The 24,911-nt window shown below is 41.4% G+C and overlaps 1 protein-coding gene across 1 annotated transcript in view; it reads left to right on the forward strand.

The window, feature by feature from the left end:
* Window positions 1-24,911, forward strand: part of TTBK1 (tau tubulin kinase 1) — a 416,732-nt gene that overhangs the window by 89,534 nt on the left and 302,287 nt on the right. Inside the window, exon 4 of the mRNA XM_030195705.1 lies at window positions 21,733-21,873. Coding sequence (XP_030051565.1) covers window positions 21,733-21,873 — 141 coding nt within the window. The remainder of the gene's footprint in view (window positions 1-21,732; window positions 21,874-24,911) is intronic.

The raw sequence follows: 24,911 nt of genomic DNA on the forward strand, positions 1-24,911 counted from the left end.
TACGGTTATACCTAGAAACTATACTTAATTCATTAATTTGATCCTGCAATGCATTGACTACCACGTTCAGCTCATGAACTAAAACATGGAGTAGGGATTGAAGTCTCCGGGTAGCCATACCTAGTTCAGTAATACCCGCTACCGGGCCTCCAATTGGAATCCAGGCCGTGGCAGAAAGGGCTACAAGTCTCTTTTTAGTCAGAGGATAAGTAGAATTGATATACTGGAGGGCTAATTCAATCGCCTCATCCTCTGTGGCAACGGAGGAGGGTAAGGACAAAGCCTCTCGCTTAGAGCGGTGCGGGGATAGTGGCTTAAGAGGAATAACTTTAGGAAAATAATTCAAGGTTACCAATACACAAAAATTATATGTAGGGGGAAGAATCATGTGGAGGACATTATCACAGAGCCAGTAATGACCAAGAAGAGGGTGAGGAAAGTTCCCAATAAATGTTGGCTCAGGCTGGACAGGGTACTTAGGGTGCCCATAATGCGAGCCCCTATCCCAGGGGGAACGAAGACGAAATGGAGACTTTGCACACCATAGGCGCCAATCCCCAATTGTGACAGGCTGCTCATTTGTTAGTAACTCTTCATATCCGGGGACTTATGAAAGTAGAAAATAAGCTTGGACACTATAGTCTTCTCAGTGGTACGCTTAGGAGCCAGATAATCACCTGGGTCATAATCTACAGGTATGGTAGCAGGGCACATAGGAGTACCTGGAGAAACTACCCACACAGATTCTCCTTTTTCTGGGAGAACATTAGTATAGTTACAGGGAATGGGAAGAACAGTTGAGATGCTTCTTGTTAAACAAAACACTCCAGAGGCTGGATAGGGAGACGTAAAAACTGGCCTTAGAGAAGATTCAGAGGGGGAAGTAGCATTATAAAAGGACCACCAAGTATAATCCTGGCTCCAAGGGCCTGAACTCGAAAAGTAGGGAGGTATAAGAGCTGGGAGTTGCACAGGGACAGGTACAGCTGGGACATCTGTGGTATAAGGAGAAAATCGGGAACACACAATACAAGGGGAAGTAATCTTTGCCTGGCTAATTAGTTCCTGGACAGAGTGTAACCAAAGGTTGGAGCGAGTTGGGGTATTAGGAACAAGGAGGCAAGGAGTAGAAAACAACAAAAGCATCCAAACTACTAACATTTTCTTTCTTCCTAATCTAAAACAAATACAGCAAACTAATTAAGCAATAATATTTCAACAGTCTGTGCTAATCACAGATTACTCTCATATAGTGTTCTCAGTCTTTGAGTTCTTATACCAGTTGGGATAGACCCTCAACTGATAAGGATCAAGCTTTCAAATTCCAAGAAAGCCAAAATCTGGACAGAAAGAGTCTCAGTATGAAGCCGAAGTTCAGCCGCTCCTGCAGTATGCAGTTGACCCTTCTTTTCAGCTAGTAGATTCTTTGGTTCGGGTCAAGCGCAACTTCAATGGCTCCGCTGGATCACTTTCTGCTCTCCACTGTCTAGGCTCCGTCTGATCCGTGCTGGGCTCAGTCTGGTCAGCAGACTTAATTCGAGACCAATGGACCCATGGAGTAATCCCTGCGACCTTCACAGCTGCAGGGGTAGAAAGCAAAACAGTAAAAGGTCCTTTCCATCGGGGCCCCAAAGGCTGGAGCTTCCAGTCTTTCACCCAAACTCTATCCCCTGGCAGGAAGGAATGTACCTGAGCCTGGAAGGGGACAGGGTTTATTTCTCTCACATAAGACTGAAGCTCAGAAATTATCTTACCCAGGAGGGCTACCTGCTCCTGCACCTGGGCAGACCCTAAAATCCCTATGTCTCCCTTAATTCCCTGTAAAATGGCTGGGGGCTTCCCATACACAATTTCAAAGGGAGAGAGGGCTGTTCCTTTAGTTGGGGTGCATCGGAGGCGAAAGAGGGCTAGTGGCAATGCCTGTGGCCATTTCAATTGGGTTTCCTGACAAATCTTTGCTAGGCTATTTTTCAAGGTTCTGTTTGCTCGCTCAACCTGCCCTGAACTCTGGGGACGATAGGCACAATGCAATTTCCAGGTAATGCGCAATGCGCGGGACAGGGCCTGAAGTGTAGCTTCAACAAAGGCGGGACCATTATCTGAACCTATGGCAAGGGGCAGTCCATACCTGGGGATGACATCCCTAAGGAGGGCTCGAGCTACTTCTGTGGCTTTCTCAGTGACTGTAGGATATGCTTCCACCCACCCAGAAAAGGTACAGACCATGACTAAGAGGTATCGGAACCTACCACTCCTGGGCATTTCTGTGAAGTCTATAACTAGGGACTCAAAAGGTGTTAGTCCTCTAGACTGAACTCCTGGTGGAATACGGGGTCCCTGACGAGCATTATTCTGGGCACAGAGAGTACATCGGGCAGAGGCAGTGGCAACCAGACTATCCAATCCTTCCAGCACCACTACTCGATTGAGTAGGCGGGCTAGTGCTGTTTTCCCTAAGTGTGATAGGTCATGAGCTTGAGACACTACAGGCCAAGCTAGGTGGCGTGGCACCAGAACTCTGGTATCAGGGAGATGTAACCAGCCATCAGGTCTCCTTACTGCACCTTCTTCTTGAGCCCATTTCTCTTCCATTTGGGTATACATAGGTGTCCATTCTTGCAATCGGATTTGGAACAGGGGAGTCACAGTACTTGCTGGGGGTCCTCGAGCAGCTTCTTTGGCCACCCGATCAGCATGGCGGTTCCCTCGGGCCACTGGAGTATCTATTCTTTGGTGTCCCCTGCAGTGAATAACAGCTACCTTCTTAGGGGCCCACACAGCCTCTAGCAGCTGAAGTATTTCAGGTCCATACTTAACAGGTTGGCCTGCAGCATTTATGAGTCCCTTTTCCTTATACAAAGCTCCATGAGCATGTAGGGTTGTGAAGGCATACTTAGAATCAGTATAAATGTTGGTCACCAGTCCTGCTGCTAACTCCAGAGCTCGTATGAGGGCCACAAGTTCTGCTTTCTGGGCTGAAGTTCCTTGGGGCAGGGCTCTTGCTTCTATCACCTTGTCTTCTGTCACCACAGCATAGCCTGCCAGTCGCTTGGAGTTCTCCACATAACTGCTTCCATCTGTGAAATAAATTACATCTGGGTCCCTCCACGGAACATCTTTAAGATCTGGTCGACTGGAGTACACTTCATCCATGGTTTGGATACAGTCATGATCCGGTGGTCCCTCAGATGCTGGCAAAAGAGTAGCAGGATTGAATGTAGCCACTGTTTCCAGGTGTATCCGTGGATTCTCACACAAGCTAGCTTGGTACTTAACCATGCGGTTATTTGTAAACCAGTGGTTGCCCTTATACTCCATGAGGGTGAGAACTGCATGGGGGACTTTAACAACCAGTTCTTGCCCCAAGGTCAACTTATCAGCTTCCTGGACCAGTAAGGCTGTTGCTGCAATGGCCCTCATACAGGCTGGCCATCCTTTAGCCACTCCATCCAGCTGTTTAGACAGGTATGCAACAGGCCTCTGCCAGGATCCCATCATCTGGGTCAGCACACCCAGAGCAACCCCCTGTCGCTCGTGGACATACAATGAGAAAGGTTTCTCCACATCAGGAAGGCCTAACGCAGGGGCTTGGAGTAGGGCTTTCTTTATGGCAATGAAGGATTGTTGAGCAGTAGGTCCCCATTCAAATGGTTCCTTTTCACCCCCCTTTGTGGCTTGGTAAAGGGGTTTCGCCATCAATGCAAAATTTGGAATCCAAATTCTGCAGAATCCAGCTGCTCCCAGGAATTCCCTAACTTCTCTTCTGGACTTGGGTTGGGGAATTGCAGCAACTGCTTGCTTCCTACTAGCATCCAGTCTCCGACTTCCCTGGGAAATACAAAAGCCCAGATACTTCACTTCTGACTGACAAAGTTGGGCCTTTGAGCGTGAGACCTTATAGCCTGCATCCAAGAGTAGCTCCAGCAATTCTCTGGTAGCCTCAAAACACTCTTCCTGGGTCACTGCTGCAATCAGGAGGTCATCTACATACTGGAGTAAAACTCGCCTGGAAGGCTCAGATTTAAAAGTCTTAAGATCTTGTCCTAGGGCAGTCCCAAAAATGGTGGGGGAATTCTTGAACCCCTGTGGCAGGCGGGTCCATGTATACTGAAGCTTCCTTCCTGTTACTGGGTTTTCCCATTGAAAGGCAAAAAGCAATTGACTGGCTGGGGCCACCCGAATACAAAAGAAGGCATCTTTTAGGTCTAGTGTTGTGAAATGGGTAGCTCCAGAAGGTATCAATCCTAGCAGGACATATGGATTAGGCACTACAGGGTGTAATGAGATAGTGGATTTGTTGACCACTCGTAAGTCTTGGACTGGCCGGTAGTCCTCAGTCCCTGGCTTCTGAACTGGCAATAGTGGCGTATTCCATGGAGACTGACAAGGACGAATAATTCCATGGGATAACAGACGATTCAAATGTGCTTGAATCCCTTCCAGAGCCTTTCTGGGAATTGGGTATTGACGAAGATGGATTGGCCGGGCACTTGGAAGTAAGTCTACATGTACAGGAGGAATATTTCGGGCCAACCCTGGGGGATTATCTTCTGCCCATACCCCACTGACCTGAAAGCTGTCTGCCAGGGGTAGGTCAACTTGGCCCTGCGACTGATGCAGCCGCCATTCTTCTTCAAGAGGGCAGCAGAAACTCAATATACCCTTAGGGCTGGATGTCGGGGGCCGAAAGGAGACTGAAGTCTGGCCATCAGAGTCAAAGGAAATTTGGGCCCTAAGCTTGGACAGCAGGTCTCGACCTAACAAAGGGATTGGACAGTCTGGCATATACAGGAATTCATGAGTGACTATGTGTGAGCCTAATTGGCATCTACGGGTTGTCAGGAAAGGCCTCCGGTTCTGCACCCCCGTGGCTCCCACCACTCGGACAGTTTTTCCAGACACAGGCGCTAATCGCTCCGTCACAACAGAATGTTCAGCTCCTGTATCAATCATGAATGGAATTGAGCGGCTCCCTATAGTTAGCTTGACCATAGGTTCCTGGGAGCCCAGTTTGTAGGAACCCGGTCTGTCCTATTCGTCCCATTCTGCCATCTCGGCTATCCCGATGATGTCAGATTCAGGAGGCTCATATCTTCCCTCTCGAACTCGGCCTCGGCTTCCTCGATCTCCTGGTCCCCTTCTCAGTCCCTGGCGCCTCTGGGGGCATTCATCTTTCCAGTGCCCTCTTTCCTTACAATAGGCACACTGGTCCCTCTCCAATCTTGGTCTGGGATTCTCCCCCCTTGGCCGGGATTGATTGAAGGAATCTCGGGGCCTGGCTGGTGGTCCGGGGTCCCACTTTGGCTTCCCATTAGCTAGAGGTCGACCTCGGTTAAGGGTGGAATTAGTAATGGCTGCCGCTAAAAGGTCGGCCTTCTTCTGCATCTTCCGGTCAGCCTCTCGGCGCACCTCCTGATCTCTATTAATGAAAACCTTGGTTGCGATCTCAATTAGCTGGGTGGTATTCATCCCTGCGAATCCCTCCTGACGCTGCAACTTCTTCCGGATATCTGGCATACTCTGGGCCACCAATGCACTATTCACCATTCTCTGGTTTTCTTGGGCTTCAGGGTCAAATGGGGTGTATGTTCTGTAGGCTTCAATTAGTCGCTCTAGAAAGGCCCCAGGGGATTCAGTTGCCCCTTGGAGAATTTCAGAGACCTTTGCCAGATTAATGGGCCTCTTTATGCCTTTCCTCATACCTTCCAGCAAGTCCCGGCAATAGCCAGACAACAGTTCATAGTGCTGCCCATCATTTGGATCCCAATCTGGAGCTGCGCGAGGAAACCGAGCTCTAACCCATCCCTCTGGGTCCTGTGTCCCCCCGGGGACACGCTCTCGCGTGATGGCCTCAGCATTTTGCAAAATCTTCCGCCTCTCCTCAGTTGTGAAGAGGGTCAGGAGAAGTTGTTGACAATCAGTCCAGGTTGGGTTATGGGTGGCCATAATGCTAGCCACTAGGTCCACCACTGCCTGAGGCTTTTCAGTATAAGAGGGGTAATGCGTCTTCCAATTCAGGAGATCGGTGGTTGTGAAGGGTACATACTGATAGGCCTGTGCCTGTATAACCTGACCCTGATTATTAGGATCCAGTCGAGTGGTAGTTACCTGGCGGAGGGGCAGAACTCTCGAGGAGGTGGGAATGGAACCTGAGGTAGAGCTAGGAGCTACCCTCCTATCATGCTCAAAGGTGATTGCAGCGGGTCTAACCCATTCAGTGGAGGTAGGTTGAACCCCTGAGGGATGGGGAGGGGTACTCATAGACTGAGAGGTGGTCACAGGTGAGTCAGTCCATTGAAAGGGATGCCGGGCCCCTGATGAGTGGGTAGGGGTATTAGAAGGAGAGGCTGGGCTGTCAGGAGTTGAGGAGTCAGGGAGTGGAACCCAAAGCGGGTCTTCAGAGGTTAACAGGAGAGGATGTGGCACAGAAGGGTAGAGGCCGGGTGAAAAGTCCAACCTAGGGTGTGGCAGGTTTGGCACAGGAGGGGAAGAACTATCCGGAGAAGCCTGTGCTGGAGAAGCTTGGGCTGGACGGCGTGGATCTCTGGGGGTAGCACGGAACCCCAACAATGGGCCATAAGGTGGTGGCTCAAGATCTGAGGGGTCATCAGAGAGTATGGGTTTCTCAGACAGGGTAGGGGCGGAAGCCACTGATTGGGTGGTAAGCTTCCTAGGGCTCTTTCCCTCTTCTAGTTTAGATTTTCTAATCTTTCTTTGAACACGGCCTAACATGAATTTTACTGGGGATCCCATATAAGTTTTCAACCAGGAGGGAGGGTCAGTCACAAGGCTGTCCCAGGAATCTATATAAGGGAGTTGTTCAGAATATTCTGGTTCTCCTACAACTATGCTGTAGACCTTCCGGATTACTTCAATATCTAAGCTGCCACTAGGGGGCCACCCCACTCCCATAGATGGCCACTCAACTTCACACAAGGTTCTTAGAGTACTTGAGCTTAAAGTCTGTCCATAGTCATTAATTAAAAAGCCTTTTTTAAAGTTTTTAAGCATACAATCTAGGGGGGTATCAATTTGTCTAGATGATGTCCCACCCATAATGCTTACAGTTACAACACACAAAAAGGGAGGGAATTTTTGAAAGTGCAGTAAGGGGTCTGCACTCTCGAGACACTAGGTAGACAGACAGCAATCGCTTCCTTCCGTTGCTGACCAATTGAACTCGCGTTAATTGGAAATGCAGCTATAAGAAGTCCGCACTCATTAACATTCAGGCATCACACATTCATTCAGTACAGAAAATCCCACCCAACAATTTCAGATTTCTCAGATACAGATAAGCTCAAGCGTTTTCGCTTCTAATCTCCTCTAGATTAGAAGGTACTAGGGCCTTCGCTGAGAGTTGATCAGGCTCTCCTTCCTCAATTTGTTTGAGGGGCTGATTTACAATTTTCTAGCTAGAATTACAATACAGAATACAGAATACATACCCGGCGAATGTTCTCCAGTCAGTTGGGTGCTGGGATTAATGCAGGATGCATCCCACCGCTGCCACCAAGAATTGTTGCAGGAATGGATGCATGAATTTGTGATACTTCAGGAGTCAGACAGCACACACCAGTATGAGAGAAAAATCTTCTTTATTTGCCAGCAAACAAAGCAAGACATCAGTTCTAGCTCTCTTCTCTTTCTTTCAGCTCTCTGTGTCTTTGTCTCAGCTGCTTCTCTTCTTATGCTGTCTTCTCCTTCTTCTGTCTGTTCCTTCTGTCCTTCTCTTTCTTCTGAGCTCCTTCTGACGTAAACTGCTTCTGCTCCTACTTAAATAGGGTCCTAAGCCCTCCTCCTAGCCTAGCCCCCTTTACTCCCAATTGGTTAAGAAATTGATTGGCTACCTTGCCTCAACCAATCATTACTTTTGAAATATCAGTTACATAGGTTCCAGACATCCTAAACTGACCTCTGACCTGGGGCCCCTTAAGCCAGACATTTGGTCTCCAGTCTCTTACATGTTATTATGATTGATTTCTCATATTCCTAGTACTAACTGCTAACTAAACTCTGGCATTCATTAAAGGGGTCAAAAGCCAATCTTACTTAATAGCATACATATCAGGTTATTACTTCCAGGAGGCCAGTCCTACACTTAGCTATAATTAATCAAGGAGAAGAGAGCTGACTAGTTCTGACCTTTTTCACCTATCAGCTTATACATTGAACCAGCCAGAACTATGGCTAAGTCAAACCACATGTTGATCTCCTCAACTGCAGTCTTAAACAGCAGACAAAGAGTAATACAGAATTTAACAGATATTCTACACAGACACAAACCTTATTAATTTACACAGAATCAGTATTTCTTATAAGACATATTCTAAATATCAAAAACTTGTAAATACTAATCTATTGCCTCTCTCTTTCTAAATAGTATTTTCTATCTAAGCATTTTAAACTACAATTAATCATATGTCTGGCTCATTCCTTTATTCATTCATAATAGTTTACAGCTGTGCCAGCTAGCATTGGCAATTCACAAGGGACAGAGTTTCATTTCTCACTGACCTTTCCTAACCTTAGCTCGGCCAAGCTAGACATTGAAATAATATGAACCATCTGGCATACCTTCACTTTAGTTGCAAAGTAAAAAGTTAGAATTCTAACTTCAAGCTTTTAACAGAATTAACCCTTCATATGATTTCTTATATATGATTATGCCCATGGCTGCTTCAACAGAGCTGCTGATTCTTTATCATCATCAACAACAGCAGATGATGAACACAGTGACATTTCTGGCAAGTTGAACACAAGTTTGACATCTCTTGGTATTTCTCCATTAAAGTTCAAAAAAGTCAGCAAGCGTGATGTACGAGGCTACACCAAGCGCAAAATCAGGCGAGTGCAAAATACTTTGAGTCATCATCTTGCAGTTGCTGGTGGCTTAGACCTAAATGAGTTTGAAACTCAACCTTCTACCAGTCAGAAATGTGACAAATGTTCTGATTATGATGACCTGCTAAACGAGTTGAAAAACAAAGTCCAAGTTTCAGCAAATCATGCAGAAAAACTGCAAATACTAACTTTAGCACCAAACTATTGAAAGAACTGCCTCAGAATTCATGGTTTCAACTAGAATGGTTAAAAAAGCAAGAAATCTGAAATCAGTTTGTGGAATTCTGGCAAAACCAGACAAGAAGAAAGGTAAAGTTTTACCAGAAGAAACAGAAAAAAAAAATTCTTGGCTTTTTTGAAGATGATGAATTCAGTAGACTGTGCCCAGGGAAAAAAGATTTTGTCTCTGTCAGAACTGGCACTGAAAAAATTCAAATGCAAAAGCGCATGCTGCTTAGCAATCTAAAAGAAATGTATGTTGCATATCGTACTCGAAATGGGCCAGAAGTGGGTTTTTCCAAATTTTGTGAGCTAAGGCCAAAATGGTGTGTCACTGTTGGCTCATCTGGTATGCATTCAGTGTGTGTTTGTGTCATTCATCAAAATGTGAAGCTTATGCTTGCTGGAAGCCATCTGCTGAACGAAGATTACAAAGCACTGATGGCTAAAGCTGTGTGCAATTTGGAATGCAAAGAATGCATGCTTCACAGGTGTGAAATATGTCCAGGTAAAGATGTGCTTGAAAATTACCTGACAGAAGTGTTCAGTGATGCTGACCCAGGTGAAACAATCGAGTTTAAGCAGTGGGTTCATACAGATCGCACCACACTGGAGACCAAACAGATGTATGTTGATGATTTTGTATCTGAGCTTGCATTGAAAGTTTAAAACCTGTCAATTCACCATTACATTTCCAAACATCAGACACAATACTTAAAAACTGTTAAAGAAAACCTAAATCCTTGTGAAATTGTTGTTCTCTTGGACTTTGCTGAAAACTACTCCTTTATTGTCCAAGATGCTATTCAAGGTTTCCACTGGGAAAACAGTCAAGCTACACTGCATCCATTTGTTGTGTACTTCCGTGATGCTTCAAGTGAAATTCAGTGCATAAGTGTTTGCATAATAAGTGACAGCTTGCGGCATGATGCAGTTGCTGTACATGCATTCTTGGAAAAATTAATCGCGTTCTTGAAAAGCAAAATTGGAGAAATAAAATATGTAACATACTTTAGTGATGGCTCAGCAGCACAATACAAGAACTTCAAAAACTTTGCCAACTTGTGCTATCATCAAACAGAATTTGGAATAAGTGCACAGTGGAATTTCTTTGGCACAAGCCATGGCAAGTCACCATGTGATGCCATAGGTGGTACAACAAAGCGACTAGCTGCTCAGGCTAGTTTGCAACGACCTAAAAATAGCCAAATTCTCACAGCACAAGGCTTGTTTGAATTTTGTGATCAAAAAATAAATAAAATCAAGTTCATTTTTGTTTCCAAGGATGAAATTGAATCTTCAAGATCTGCACAAGAGGAAAGATTCAGTAAAGCTTCCACAGTTGCTGGAACTCGTGAAAATCACCAGTTTATTCCCATTGACTTGAACCAAATTTCAGTCAGTAGAGTGTCAAATGATTCCTCCTCATTTGTTGTCAAACTTTGTCAGTCAGATGACCCAGTGAGTGTACCTGGCATAAATGTGTCTCAACTTCAGCCTGGGCAGTATGTTGCCTGTGTTTATGACAACAAATGGTGGATTGGCAATGTCTGTGACACATCATTTGAAGAACATGATGCCTTGGTCAACTTTATGCATCCATGCGGGCCTGCATGATTATTTCATTGGCCTAGCAGAAGAGATTCTTGTTGGATTTCTGAACAGCATATTCTAGCAGTTCTTCCAGTACCAGCAACTACAGCACTTGGACGACAGTATACATTTCCAGAAACAGCAGTGAAACTTCAGTGAAAAATTCTTGTCACTTCAGCACTGAGGTTTTACTTGGGAACCATTAAGACACCCCCATTAGGCTTGAGAAACTAGGCAAAGACAACCAAATGAGGCTTGGGAACCTCAAGTAAGATGCCCACCTTCAGGCTTGGGAACCTGTGCCAAGTGGCTGGACTTGCCTGGCTATCGGGCGTGACCTCTTGGCGATGAGGTTGCCACTTCCTATTGAATTGGTAGTGGCGTAGCCACCATGGACCAACGCATGCTTAAAGCAACTGAGTGACTTATACAGCAATTATAAAAATCGATGGGCCCTATATCCGTTTCATCTATCATTCAACAATACTGGCCAAAAAACACTTTTTTTGCAATCCTTATATGGAGAGACTCCAAAATGAAAACTACATATTCTGATAGAAGGAAATCTGCTCTTTCTAATGGTGCTAAAAGAAAGAATATTGAAGCTGTCCCACTGGAGATCAAGGGCATCAAAGATAGCCCAAAAATGGGCAAAAATGCTTTTTATACCAACTTTGAACGCTTATAATTTTTCAACCACTTGAAGGAAAGTGCTGCAAATTGGAATGCCTCATTACAGCCGTGCATTTAGTACACCTACCAAAAATCAACCTGAAAGGCCAACTAGTTTAGAAACTACAGCAGCCTCAACATCGCTGTAAATTGATTTTTGCCGTTTTTTTTGGCAAAGTTTGAGCCTAAACCTTTCAAACGTTAAGAGGACTAGGGATAAGGGGTTTTGCCAGTTCATTAAGCCCTAAAAGTAGTGCAGGTTCTCCAAATATCCCCCTTGTACTACTAAAACTTCCAGTTTTACAGCTTCTGGAAGTTGGCCCAAAATGTCATTTTTGCTCAGGCGACATTTTGCAACCCTTTACTTGAGGTCCCCTAGAACCTCCAATTTTTAGTCTTTTGAACTAAAATTTTGCACAGCGGGGAGAGTCTGATAGGTACGGGCGGAGAGAGGGATCTTGGGGTGATAGTATCTGGGGATTTGAAGGCGACGAAACAGTGTGACAAGGCGGTGGCCGTAGCTAGAAGGTTGTTAGGCTGTATAGAGAGAGGTGTGACCAGCAGAAGAAAGGGGGTGTTGATGCCCCTGTATAAGTCATTGGTGAGGCCCCTCATCTGGAGTATTGTGTTCAGTTTTGGAGGCCGTATCTTGTTAAGGATGTAAAAAGAATTGAAGCGGTGCAAAGAAAAGCTACGAGAATGGTATGGGATTTGCGTTACAAGACATATGAGGAGAGACTTGCTGAACTAAACATGTATACTCTGGAGGAAAGGAGAAACAGGGGTGATATGATACAGACGTTCAAATATTTGAAAGGTATTAATCCGCAAATGAACCTTTTCCGGAGATGGGAAGGTGGTAGAACGAGAGGACATGAAATGAGATTGAAGGGGGGCAGACTCAAGAAAAATGTCAGGAAGTATTTTTTCACGGAGAGAGTGGTGGATGCTTGGAATGCCCTCCCGCAGGAGGTGGTGGAAATGAAAACGGTAACGGAATTCAAACATGTGTGGGATAAGCGTAAAGGAATCCTGTGCTGAAGGAATGGATCCTCAGGAGCTTAGTCAAGATCGGGAGGCAGGGCAGGTGGTTGGGAGGCGGGGATAGTGCTGGGCAGACTTATATGGACTGTGCCAGAGCCGGTGGTGGGCAGCGGGACTGGTGGTTGGGAGGCGGGGATAGTGCTGGACAGACTTGTACGGTCTATGCCAGAGCTGGTGGTTGGGAGGTGAGGATAGTGCTGGGCAGACTTATACGGTCTGTGCCAAAGCCGGTGGTTGGGAGGAGGGGCAGGTGGTTGGGAGGCGGGGATAGTGCTGGGCAGACTTATACGGTCTGCCCTGAAGAGCACAGGTACAAATCAAAGTAGGGTATACACAAAAGCAGCAAATATGAGTTATCTTGTTGGGCAGACTGGATGGACCGTGCAGGTCTTTTTCTGCCGTCATCTACTATGTTACTATGTTATCATAAAGAAACTATGTACCAAATTTCATCAAAATCTGAGATGGTGAGGTGGGGACCCCTGGTCCACTTGACACGGAATGACTCATTTCCGAAATATTCGCCAAATCCAAACTTTTATTTCCAACAACCTCTGGTTCACCTGGAACCTCTTGTTTCTTCTGGGGTAAATAAAAATTTTTATTTATAGGGGGAAAAGTGTCCTGAGGCAACTTTAATATCTCCATGGAGTATCTTTTAAACATGTCCAATGGTGAAACCCCAGGAAGTTTTGGAAAATTCAAAACCCTTAAATTTTAATCGTCAGTTGTAGTTCTCAATTTGCTCAATTTTGTTATGTATGAAAAGTTTATCTTTTACAACAGACACTTTAAATTCAGAAAATTGTTCTGATTCTTGCTGTAAACTTTTTACTTTATCTGAAAGTTCAGCTTGGATCCTTTCCACTGAACCTTGCAATTCCCCCACTTTCTTAGTTAAAACAGTAACCTCACCTCGAGACTCCTGTAAGGATACCAAGAAAGCACGGAGGCAGACGGTCTGCAAACTCCAAGATGGAAAGCAAAAAGAAGCAGATCGTGTAGAAGTAAAATGTAATTTATTTAAACAATATAGCAATACTTATATGAATACAAACAGCCCGACACAGGCCGTGTTTCGCCCAACTGGGCTGCTTCAGGGGCTATAAAAAATATTTAAAAAATTGTTAAATTATCTGTTATAATATTACATGTATAGGTAACATATATAATATATATATACATACATGTATATGCACACACAACAAATATATCATGTATATAAGTGTACATACATAAATCTAAAATGATATATACCAAAACATGTTCTATATAAAGCACATCGTTTAGGCAATACATATATAGAAAACATCATCTAAAATTATATTAGATATTAATAAAACAGAAATCAAAAGAAAAGGAACAGCTACATCCTATAATTTATAATGAGTCATATATACACATAATAATGAGCTAACATAGGCTAAGACACCCACCTATACAAACAGTCCTTTGTTGCCAAATATAAGGCAAATTGAGGAAGTCCTGTTAATTTAAAAATATTTTGATGAGTAAATATCAATGTTATATGCCAATAAAATAGAAAACCTGAATTTTAAAAAAGTGTATTGGACTCACATACACGAAGGATTGATTTGGAAAAAAAACAGCTGAGTCAGAGATTCCAAAACATGTTCCGCTGACCTAATAAGAAAAAGGTGGAGGCGATGATATATATGCATCTATGTATAATTAGTAACGTAATTCTATGCACTACTTATAAGAGAATCGATAGTAACATCTTATATATTCTTAAATCCATTTTGTGTTCGCCGTTAAAAAAGCGTTGAAACAGAAATGCTACTTACATAGAGCCAGTACTACGGTCACGTATCTCTGAGGTCGCTGAAAAAAGCCCATAACAAACAGAGGAAGCTTTAAACAGGAAACGGGGTCAAAGGTCAGGATCGAAGACGTGATAGTCCCGCAATATTTTATATTTGAAACTAGTAATATATAATTAGTGACAGCCGATGGAAAAATGGACCATGCAAAATGAGGAATATTTAAAAACGGGATGTTTTAAAAAATATATATACAAATATGTATCTTTTATAGCTGGTGACGTCACAATGTTCGTATCTCAGGCTGCTAAAAAGAATTTGTGTTGTCTGAGGGGTAATATAAATAAAATATTTTCCTTTTTATGAATTATCCTTTCCTATATTTTAAAAAAGAAGGGGGAAAGAGAAGGAAGTTAAAATAACCAGCGAAACGAAACCAAAAAGGTCAGAGTTGAAAAAACGTCACTGATACAAATGGAACGTCTAAATAAATAAATAAATTAGCAGCGACGTTCCACTAGTAAGACTCACCCCCTTTATTTAAAAAATGGAAAATACACATAAGTGCCTGTAAAATCGAATAAATATTTAGTGAAAAATCAAAGTGACATTGAGAGAATATATGATTGTCACGTGACCCAAGCGCGCAGCAAACAGAGTGAATCAGATATACGTATAATAAATAATAGTGGTGTGAGCAACTTGGTGATAAAAAGGTGTATCATATAGATCTAGTAACCAACCAATAATATCAGTGGGAGGTCATAAGAAGGTATAAATGGCAAACACGCGAATTGATAAAAAGTGGGCTAAAATAAGAATTAAAGAAACAAGTAAAATAAAAAGCTAGATGTATGGTGGATGTCTTAAATGCCTGTCTTATATATAGTGTTGATTCTTAAAACAGCGATCATAAAAAAGAGTTATAGAAAAACAGACAAGTCTGTATCAGCATTTAAACCATGTGGATAGAGGGTATTTAAATTATAAATAAATTCTTGCTCTTTCCGTAACAGATACGTATCTGCTGAGCCACCTCTCCACTTGTTCTTGTATACATAGATAGCACAGAATTTATACTCTTCAAACTTATGGCCTAAGGCCAGTGAGTGCGCTACTAATGGTTTTTCTAATGATTTATTTTTTAGAGCGCTCCTATGTTCTATAATTCTAGTATTAAGTTTTCTCTTTGTTTTGCCTATATAGGCTAATTCACAGGGGCATATAGCGATATATATCACTTTACTTGTCTGACAGTTAGAAAAATGGTGCAACTTAATTTCTTTATTAGCCGATTGTATAAACAGATTTTTAGTCTTAATATTCACATTGCATACAGAACATAAAAAAAGCACTGATCAGTTTGAACGAGATTTAAGGTTAATTAAATTTGAAAAATTCCGTAGGGATGATGAAGACTATAAAAACCACAATATCTACCCATGGCATAGATTTAAAAATCAGAGGAATAGAAGTACGCGCAGATACTCAAATAGACGATTAAATAATTCTCATAAAATTACTAATCATAACACATTATACAATAAAACTATAAGGAATAACATCCCTAGAAGTCCTCCCACTGTTAGAGAGAGGAAACGTCCCAGAAGTGACCAAGATGAAGTATTTGATCCGTCAGCCTCACTATATACTACACCACCAAGAACTAATATAGATAAGCAAATGCAACATTTAGGTCAATTCTGGAAGAAGAAATCGACAACAGGTAATTCTACCTCTGAATACCCTAGAGGATATACATCATATCGAGGTAGAGGTCGTGGTAGAGGCAGAGGAAGGGGTGGCTTTTTCCAGAATAGACAAGGACAGGAAAACACGACCAGGTATTAAATACGGTATGTAATATCTCAAATAGAGAACTGACTGACACTGAGAAGAAGGTTCTTAGCAAAGGTTTGTCATTTATACCTACACCGAAATATGATGCATTCAAGACTAGAGTGGAATTTTTTAAATTCATACGTAAACTGAAAATAATGGAATTTTTTTCTAAAAAAACATCAGAATATAACGACCATTCAATTGTCAAAAACAATAGTAAATGGCTTCCACCTGGCAATACCCATCATTTGATTGAAACCTATGAAACTGGTACTCAAAGAGATAGCAGCATTAGAAAAACAAGGTAAGAAAAGAGTGTTTTACAACCTGACCAAAGAAGAAAATGCTGCAATTAAGGATCTACAAAAAGATCATAGTATTGTTATCAAACCAGCAGATAAAGGTGGGGCCATAGTTATTATGAATAGGGAAGATTACATTTGTGAGGTGCATAGACAACTAAATGACACTACCTTTTATAAAGTCCTAACAAAAAATCCTACAGAGAGTATTCAGAAAGAAATTTCCACATTAGTTGAAATAGGCAGAGCAGCACAATATCTAACAGAAAAGGAAGCCAAATTTCTAACAGTGAAAGAACCTGTGATACCGACAATATACATTTTACCCAAGATACATAAATCCTTGTCCAAACCTCCAGGCAGACCTATTGTATCTGCTTATGGCTCACTTTTAGAACCATTGTCTATTTTCACTGACAAATTCTTACGTCCTTTGGTCCATAAGATTCCATCATACATACGAGACTCAGCAGATATGATCAATACACTAGAAACAATTCTACCAAGTGAAGACATGCTTTTAGTGACTCTCGATGTAGAGAGCCTCTATACCAATATTCCACAGGAAGAATCCATTGAAATTATCAAAGAACAATTACTTGAACATAATACATCATCTAGGTTTCCAGTGCAATTCATCATTGAATTGGCCACGATAGCACTTACTAAGAACTTCTTTTCATTCAAGGGTAAATTTTACCATCAGATTAAGGGAATAGCTATGGGTGCAACATTCGTACCATCTATTGCCAACCTATATGTAGCAGGTTTTGAGAAGAAATTTTTACCAGGAAATAAATATATGGCTAATGTATTTCTGTGGAAGAGATATATAGATGACATCCTCATGATATGGAAGGGAACAGAAAGTGATTTGAAAGATTTCTACAATTGGTTAAATACTTTAGATACCAATCTAAAATTTCAAATGAATTACAATAACAGAACCATTCCTTTCCTGGACATTAACATATATATCAAACAGAACAAATTTATTACAGATGTTTACCGCAAACCCACAGATGTTAATAAATATTTACATTATACAAGTTGTCACAGTAAAAGTCTGAAAACTAATTTACCCTACAGCCAGTTTTTGAGACTGAGACGACTGTGCTCAGACTCAAGAACATATGTACAAAGATCCAAAGATATGTCCAAACGGTTTATAGAAAAGGGATATCCACAAAATTGTATAAGAGAAGGCTTTCAAAAAGCCTCGAAATTTACAAGGGAAGCATTACTTAGACCAAGTCATAAAGCGAATAAAGATAAGATTGTATGCACATTACCTTTCACTAACATGTCCTATTCCATTGTCAGTATAATTAAAAAGCACTGGCACTTATTGGAAAATTTAGAAATATTTGACCAAAAAAAACTTATTGTTGCTTACAAACGAGAGAAGAATCTGAGAGACCTTCTCGTTCCATCTACACTACCGAGTACAGATGCATCATTAAGTAATCTCCCTAAAGGACATTTTCGGTGTGGTAAATGTTCTGTATGCAATGTGAATATTAAGACTAAAAATCTGTTTATACAATCGGCTAATAAAGAAATTAAGTTGCACCATTTTTCTAACTGTCAGACAAGTAAAGTGATATATATCGCTATATGCCCCTGTGAATTAGCCTATATAGGCAAAACAAAGAGAAAACTTAATACTAGAATTATAGAACATAGGAGCGCTCTAAAAAATAAATCATTAGAAAAACCATTAGTAGCGCACTCACTGGCCTTAGGCCATAAGTTTGAAGAGTATAAATTCTGTGCTATCTATGTATACAAGAACAAGTGGAGAGGTGGCTCAGCAGATACGTATCTGTTACGGAAAGAGCAAGAATTTATTTATAATTTAAATACCCTCTATCCACATGGTTTAAATGCTGATACAGACTTGTCTGTTTTTCTATAACTCTTTTTTATGATCGCTGTTTTAAGAATCAACACTATATATAAGACAGGCATTTAAGACATCCACCATACATCTAGCTTTTTATTTTACTTGTTTCTTTAATTCTTATTTTAGCCCACTTTTTATCAATTCGCGTGTTTGCCATTTATACCTTCTTATGACCTCCCACTGATATTATTGGTTGGTTACTAGATCTATATGATACACCTTTTTATCACCAAGTTGCTCACACCACTATTATTTATTATACGTATATCTGATTCACTCTGTTTGCTGCGCGCTTGGGTCACGTGACAATCATATATTCTCTCAATGTCACTTTGATTTTTCACTAAATATTTATTCGATTTTACAGGCACTTATGTGTATTTTCCATTTTTTAAATAAAGGGGGTGAGTCTTACTAGTGGAACGTCGCTGCTAATTTATTTATTTATTTAGACGTTCCATTTGTATCAGTGACGTTTTTTCAACTCTGACCTTTTTGGTTTCGTTTCGCTGGTTATTTTAACTTCCTTCTCTTTCCCCCTTCTTTTTTAAAATATAGGAAAGGATAATTCATAAAAAGGAAAATATTTTATTTATATTACCCCTCAGACAACACAAATTCTTTTTAGCAGCCTGAGATACGAACATTGTGACGTCACCAGCTATAAAAGATACATATTTGTATATATATTTTTTAAAACATCCCGTTTTTAAATATTCCTCATTTTGCATGGTCCATTTTTCCATCGGCTGTCACTAATTATATATTACTAGTTTCAAATATAAAATATTGCGGGACTATCACGTCTTCGATCCTGACCTTTGACCCCGTTTCCTGTTTAAAGCTTCCTCTGTTTGTTATGGGCTTTTTTCAGCGACCTCAGAGATACGTGACCGTAGTACTGGCTCTATGTAAGTAGCATTTCTGTTTCAACGCTTTTTTAACGGCGAACACGAAATGGATTTAAGAATATATAAGATGTTACTATCGATTCTCTTATAAGTAGTGCATAGAATTACGTTACTAATTATACATAGATGCATATATATCATCGCCTCCACCTTTTTCTTATTAGGTCAGCGGAACATGTTTTGGAATCTCTGACTCAGCTGTTTTTTTTCCAAATCAATCCTTCGTGTATGTGAGTCCAATACACTTTTTTAAAATTCAGGTTTTCTATTTTATTGGCATATAACATTGATATTTACTCATCAAAATCTTTTTAAATTAACAGGACTTCCTCAATTTGCCTTATATTTGGCAACAAAGGACTGTTTGTATAGGTGGGTGTCTTAGCCTATGTTAGCTCATTATTATGTGTATATATGACTCATTATAAATTATAGGATGTAGCTGTTCCTTTTCTTTTGATTTCTGTTTTATTAATATCTAATATAATTTTAGATGATGTTTTCTATATATGTATTGCCTAAACGATAAGTGCTTTATATAGAACATGTTTTGGTATATATCATTTTAGATTTATGTATGTACACTTATAAACATGATATATTTGTTGTGTGTGCATATACATGTATGTATATATATATTATATATGTTACCTATATATGTAATATTATAACAGATAATTTAACAATTTTTTAAATATTTTTATAGCCCCTGAAGCAGCCCAGTTGGGCGAAACACGGCCTGTGTCGGGCTGTTTGTATTCATATAAGTATTGCTATATTGTTTAAATAAATTACATTTTACTTCTACACGATCTGCTTCTTTTTGCTTTCCATCCTGTAAGGATACCTCCATTTTCTTTAGGACCTGCCATATCGTCTCCAGATTCACCTCCGTCATTCTTCCAACGTTCCCCACCAAAACTGGGGACTCTTGCTCCAGAAGCTTCCGTTGCAGTTCAAGGTCTCGTTCGGAGTTCTCGCCCCTCACACTTCCGGTGGTGCTCGATTCTCCCTCTCTCACTGCAAACGCTACTGGAGGCGGAGGAATCTTTGAAGCTGGGGGAGGGGATAACAATGTTTCGTTGGCCCGTAGAGAGTCCTCTTCTCCAGGACTTTCTACCGCGGGTCCCGTCCCCCTCGTCCCGAGTTGGGAGCCTCCGGCGAGGTATCGCTCCATGGTCGACTGGAGCGGGGTCGAGAATGAGGCAGGTGGGATTCCCACCCTCGTCGCACCTTTTCTTTTTGTATGCGGCATTGGATCAGGTAACTTGAAGGAAGAAAAATAAGTTGTAGCTACAAAGAGGCCCCGAAGATCTGGGAGCGTTTCACCAAACCACCAGTTGCATCGCCATCTTGCCAAATCCTAGGTAAGGTATACACATGAGTTTATCTTGGGCAGACTGGATGGACCTTGCAGGTCTTTTTCTGCCGTCATCTACTATGTTACTACTGTATTTTTTTGTTTTTTCTTTTTCTGGGGCTGTCTCCAGGAACAAAAACTTTTTTTTTTTTTTACTGTACCTAGATAAGACACCTGCAAGCCTGAAGGCTACTTTTCAGGTCCTGCAGGGATCACATTTACTAAAAAAAAAAAAAAGTTACAGTGCGATTTGAACCTGGGTCCCTTGGTTTACAATCCACTGCACTAACCACTAGGCTACTCCTCTGTTCTTCAACATCTGTTTGTCTGTTTTCTAAGATTGCTGCCAGACAGACATCCCTGTATCTTGTTTTCCCCTGTTTATCATTTAAACATTTCAGCTTGTAAAATGGTTGTTCAGGATAGACTTCTCCAGCGTAAGGATGTACTTCTCATATTTTTGAATAGGAGTTATGGATCTATTTCCTGTTCGAGAATAGCTGTGAGATGGACTTTTTTTTTTTTTTTACGTTAATGGCAGGACATCTCAATTCTGAAAATGCCTCTCAAAATAACTTACCTGTAGAGGGTGCTCTCTGAGGACAGCAGCACTTGAATCTCACAACCCTTTCACCTCTTCAGTGAGTGATATTCCTTTAGCTAGAAAGAGACTGAAGAGATCCTGTGTGAAAGTGGCAGGCGGGAGCAGGTATTTATGTGGGATAAGATGACCTAGTCGCTTCTAGATTTTCTGGGTTACTGTTTCCTGAACCGGGCTACATCGGTAACATCGCTCACGTATCGGGATTCAAGTCCTGCTGTATTTGGAGAACGCCTACTACAGGTAAGTAACTTCATTTTACATGTGTCCCTGCTGAATTTATGCAATTGCAATTGTGCCAGTTCTATGGCTGGTATAACTGGGGGCATGCAAATGTAGGGCATGGCGATACCAGGTTATGTTAGTATGCTATAATGGTTTCTGGGCATCCAGATGCCATTATAGAATAGGCTGTCATTGTGCAGCATTGAGGTGCCTGAATGGAGGTACCTACTTGTAACATAGGGGGTAATTCTGTAAGTGGATGTACTGATCCCTTTGATTTGTGAAGACTTGTGTCTGGTTTGTCGCTCTCACAAGAAGGAAATGATATTACAGACATCGGATGCTAATAGATCTTGGTTTGCACACTTCTTTGATGTATGTGGGGAACTTGGCAGTGTGTTACATTAACTTGCCATCTTTATGTTGCAGGGCCGAAATCTTGCTGACCTGCGAAGGAGTCAACCCCGAGGAACATTTACTATGAGTACAACACTACGCTTGGGCAAGCAGATCCTGGAGTCCATTGAAGCTATTCATTCTGTAGGATTCCTGCACCGTGATATCAAACCTGTATGTATCCTGTAAATCTCTGCTGCACATGTGATGCATGGGCAATTGACTGCAGACAGTACCTTCAGCAAACTCTGTCTTAGATTTGGAATTATGTGGATCTTTGATACGACTACTTGCCTTTCCATATTCTAGTTCAAGGCAAGTTAGGTACAGGAGGTATTTCATTGCTTAGGAAGGCTTACAGTCTGACTTTTCTCAAAGTATACTCATCTGTTTTGCATAAGTGAGCTATTTATTCAGTTAATGAAGGGATAAACCTTACATTGTTCCAGAAATATTGTTCATTGAATATATTGAAATTTAACAAAATTGTAGACAAAACAAGCCTTAAAACATGTTCTTATTATAAGTTTTTGTGTAAAATCATATGAGGAAAAAGTGAAACTTGCAAAGTATTCACCTCTAGTAGGAAAAAAAATACAGTACAGTCACGATTATTCGATATAAATGGGACCGAGCCATTGTCGGATAAGTGAAAAGTCGCATAATATGGAAAACAATGGTAACCCCTAAAAATTTGCACAGAAAACTTACTTTATGCATAAGGAACAGGCACAGGGTATCTGTATTGGAGACAGAGAAAAGTGGGAAACTACAGACCGGTAAGTCTCACGTCAGTGGTAGGAAAAATAACGGAGTTGCTGCTGAAAGAAAGGATAGTTAACTTTCTAGAAACCAATGAGTTACAGGACCCGAGGCAACATGGCTTTACCAAAGGAAAATCGTGCCAAACTAATCTTATTGAGTTCTTAACTGCCAGACCCTCAACCATTCTTCTAACGTTTGGAGATCCCTTCTCATCTTTTCTACTCCCTCCAGGGTATCCACTCTATTAGCTATTTTCGTGTCATCCGCAAAAAGGCAAACCTTTCTTTCCAACCCCACAAATATATTAAACAGAATAGACTCCAGCACCGACCCCTGAGGAACTCCACTGCTCACCTTCCTTTCCTCCAAGCGGATTCCGTTTACCACCACCCTCTGCCATCTGTCGGCCAACCAGTTTCCTATCCAGTTCACCACTTTCGGTCCTAAGTTCAGCCCTTTCAGCTTATTCACGAGTCTTCTGTGGGGGACCGTATCAAAGGCTTTGCTGAAATTCAAGTAGATTACATCTAGTAGAGGTCCTTCATCCAGTTCTTTGGTCACCCAGTCAAAAAAGTCTATAATTCGTTTGGCAGGATTTTCCTTTGGTAAAGCCATGTTGCCTAGGGTCCTGTAACTCATTGGTTTCTAGAAAGTTAACTATCCTTTCTTTCAGCAGCGACTCCATTATTTTTCCTACCACCGACGTGAGACTTACCGGTCTGTAGTTTCCCACTGCTTCCCTGTCTCCACTTTCGTGAAGAGGGACCATATCTGCTTGTCTCCAATCCCGCGGAACCTTTCCCGTCTCTAAAGATCTTCTATTAAATAAATCTTGAAGAGGTCCCGCCAGTACCTTTCTGAGCTCCTTCAGTATCATGGGATGTATCCCATCCGGCCCCATAGCCTTGTCCACTTTCAGATTCTTCAGCTGTTTATTTATTTATTTTATTTTTATTTATTTATTTGTTGCATTTGTATCCCACCTTATCCCATCTCTTTGCAGGCTCAAAGTGGCTTACAATACATCATGAGTAGTGGAAAAGTGTTAGTATCATAAACATTTTGTATTGCATGATAATGATTAGTATATGATAAAAACAAAGTAGTAGTATACAGGCAGATTTTAAGAAGCAGTTCTAAGATTAAGTAGGCGAGTTGTGTAGTGTATGTTCACTTGGGTTGGTCTTTTTGGTATGCTTTTTCAAAGAGATGGGTCTTCAGTAATATGCGGAAGTTCGTTCTTTCGTAGGTCGATTTCAAGTTGTGCGGCAGTGCATTCCATAACTGTGCGCTCAAGTAGGTGAAGTTTGACACGTGCATTAGTTTGTATTTCATTCCTTTACAACTGGGGAAGTGCAGATCAAAGAATGTGTGGGATGATCTTCTGGCATTCCTAGGTGGTGAGTCTATTAGGTCAGACATGTAAGCTGGTGCGTCTCCATGGATAATTTTGTGAACTAGTGAACGTATTTTGAACGAGATGCATTCCTTAAGTGGATGCCAGTGTAATTTTTCTCGTAGGGGCTTTGCGCTTTCAAATTTAGGTTTGCCAAATATGAGTCTAGCTGCAGTGTTCTGGGCTGTCTGAAGTTTCTTGATTATTTGTTCTTTGCAGCCGGCATATAGTGCGTTGCAATAGTCAAGATGGCTAAGCACCAATGATTGTACCAAGTTACGGAAAACACTCCTTGGGAAGAAAGGTCTTATTCTTTTTAGTTTCCACATTGAGTGGAACATCTTCTTGATTGTGTTTCTGGCGTGGTTCTCTAGTGTTAGGTGTCGATCAATGGTGACTCCGAGAATTTTTAGGGTTTCTGAGATAGGAAGGTTTTAGAGTTGGTGTATTGATGGCGGTGTATTCTTTTTTGTTGTGTTGGGAGGTTAGTATTAGGCATTGGGTCTTTTCTGCGTTGAGTTTCAACTGAAATGCGTCCGCCCATGAATGCATGATTTTGAGGCTTTGGTTGATGTCGTTAGAAATTTCTTTTAGGTCTTGTTTGAATGGGATGTAGATCGTTACGTCATCCGCATAAATTTATGGATTTAGGTTTTGATTTGATAGTAATTTTGCCAGGGGTATCATCATTAAGTTGAATAGAGTCGGTGAGAGGGGGGGATCCTTGTGGTACTCCACATTCAGATACCCATGCGGCTGAAGTGGTCGAGTTGGATGTTACTTGGTATAACCTTGCGGTTAGGAATCCCTTGAACCACTGGAGGACGTTACCTCCGATTCCGAAGTAATCAAGGATGTGTAGTAAGATTCCGTGGTCTACCATGTCGAAAGCACTTGACGTCAAATTGTAGAAGTAGTATGTTCTTACCAGATGTAATCGTTTGTTTGAATTTATAAACTCCTTCTTTTTTCTTCTATTGAAATTTATAGTTAAAAATAAAAAAACTTTACCCGTAGTTTCTTTTTTTTTTTTTTTTTGCCCCTTTTAAAG

The sequence above is a fragment of the Microcaecilia unicolor genome, chromosome 3 (assembly GCF_901765095.1).
Source record: "Microcaecilia unicolor chromosome 3, aMicUni1.1, whole genome shotgun sequence".
In the NCBI taxonomy this organism is placed as follows: domain Eukaryota; kingdom Metazoa; phylum Chordata; class Amphibia; order Gymnophiona; family Siphonopidae; genus Microcaecilia; species Microcaecilia unicolor.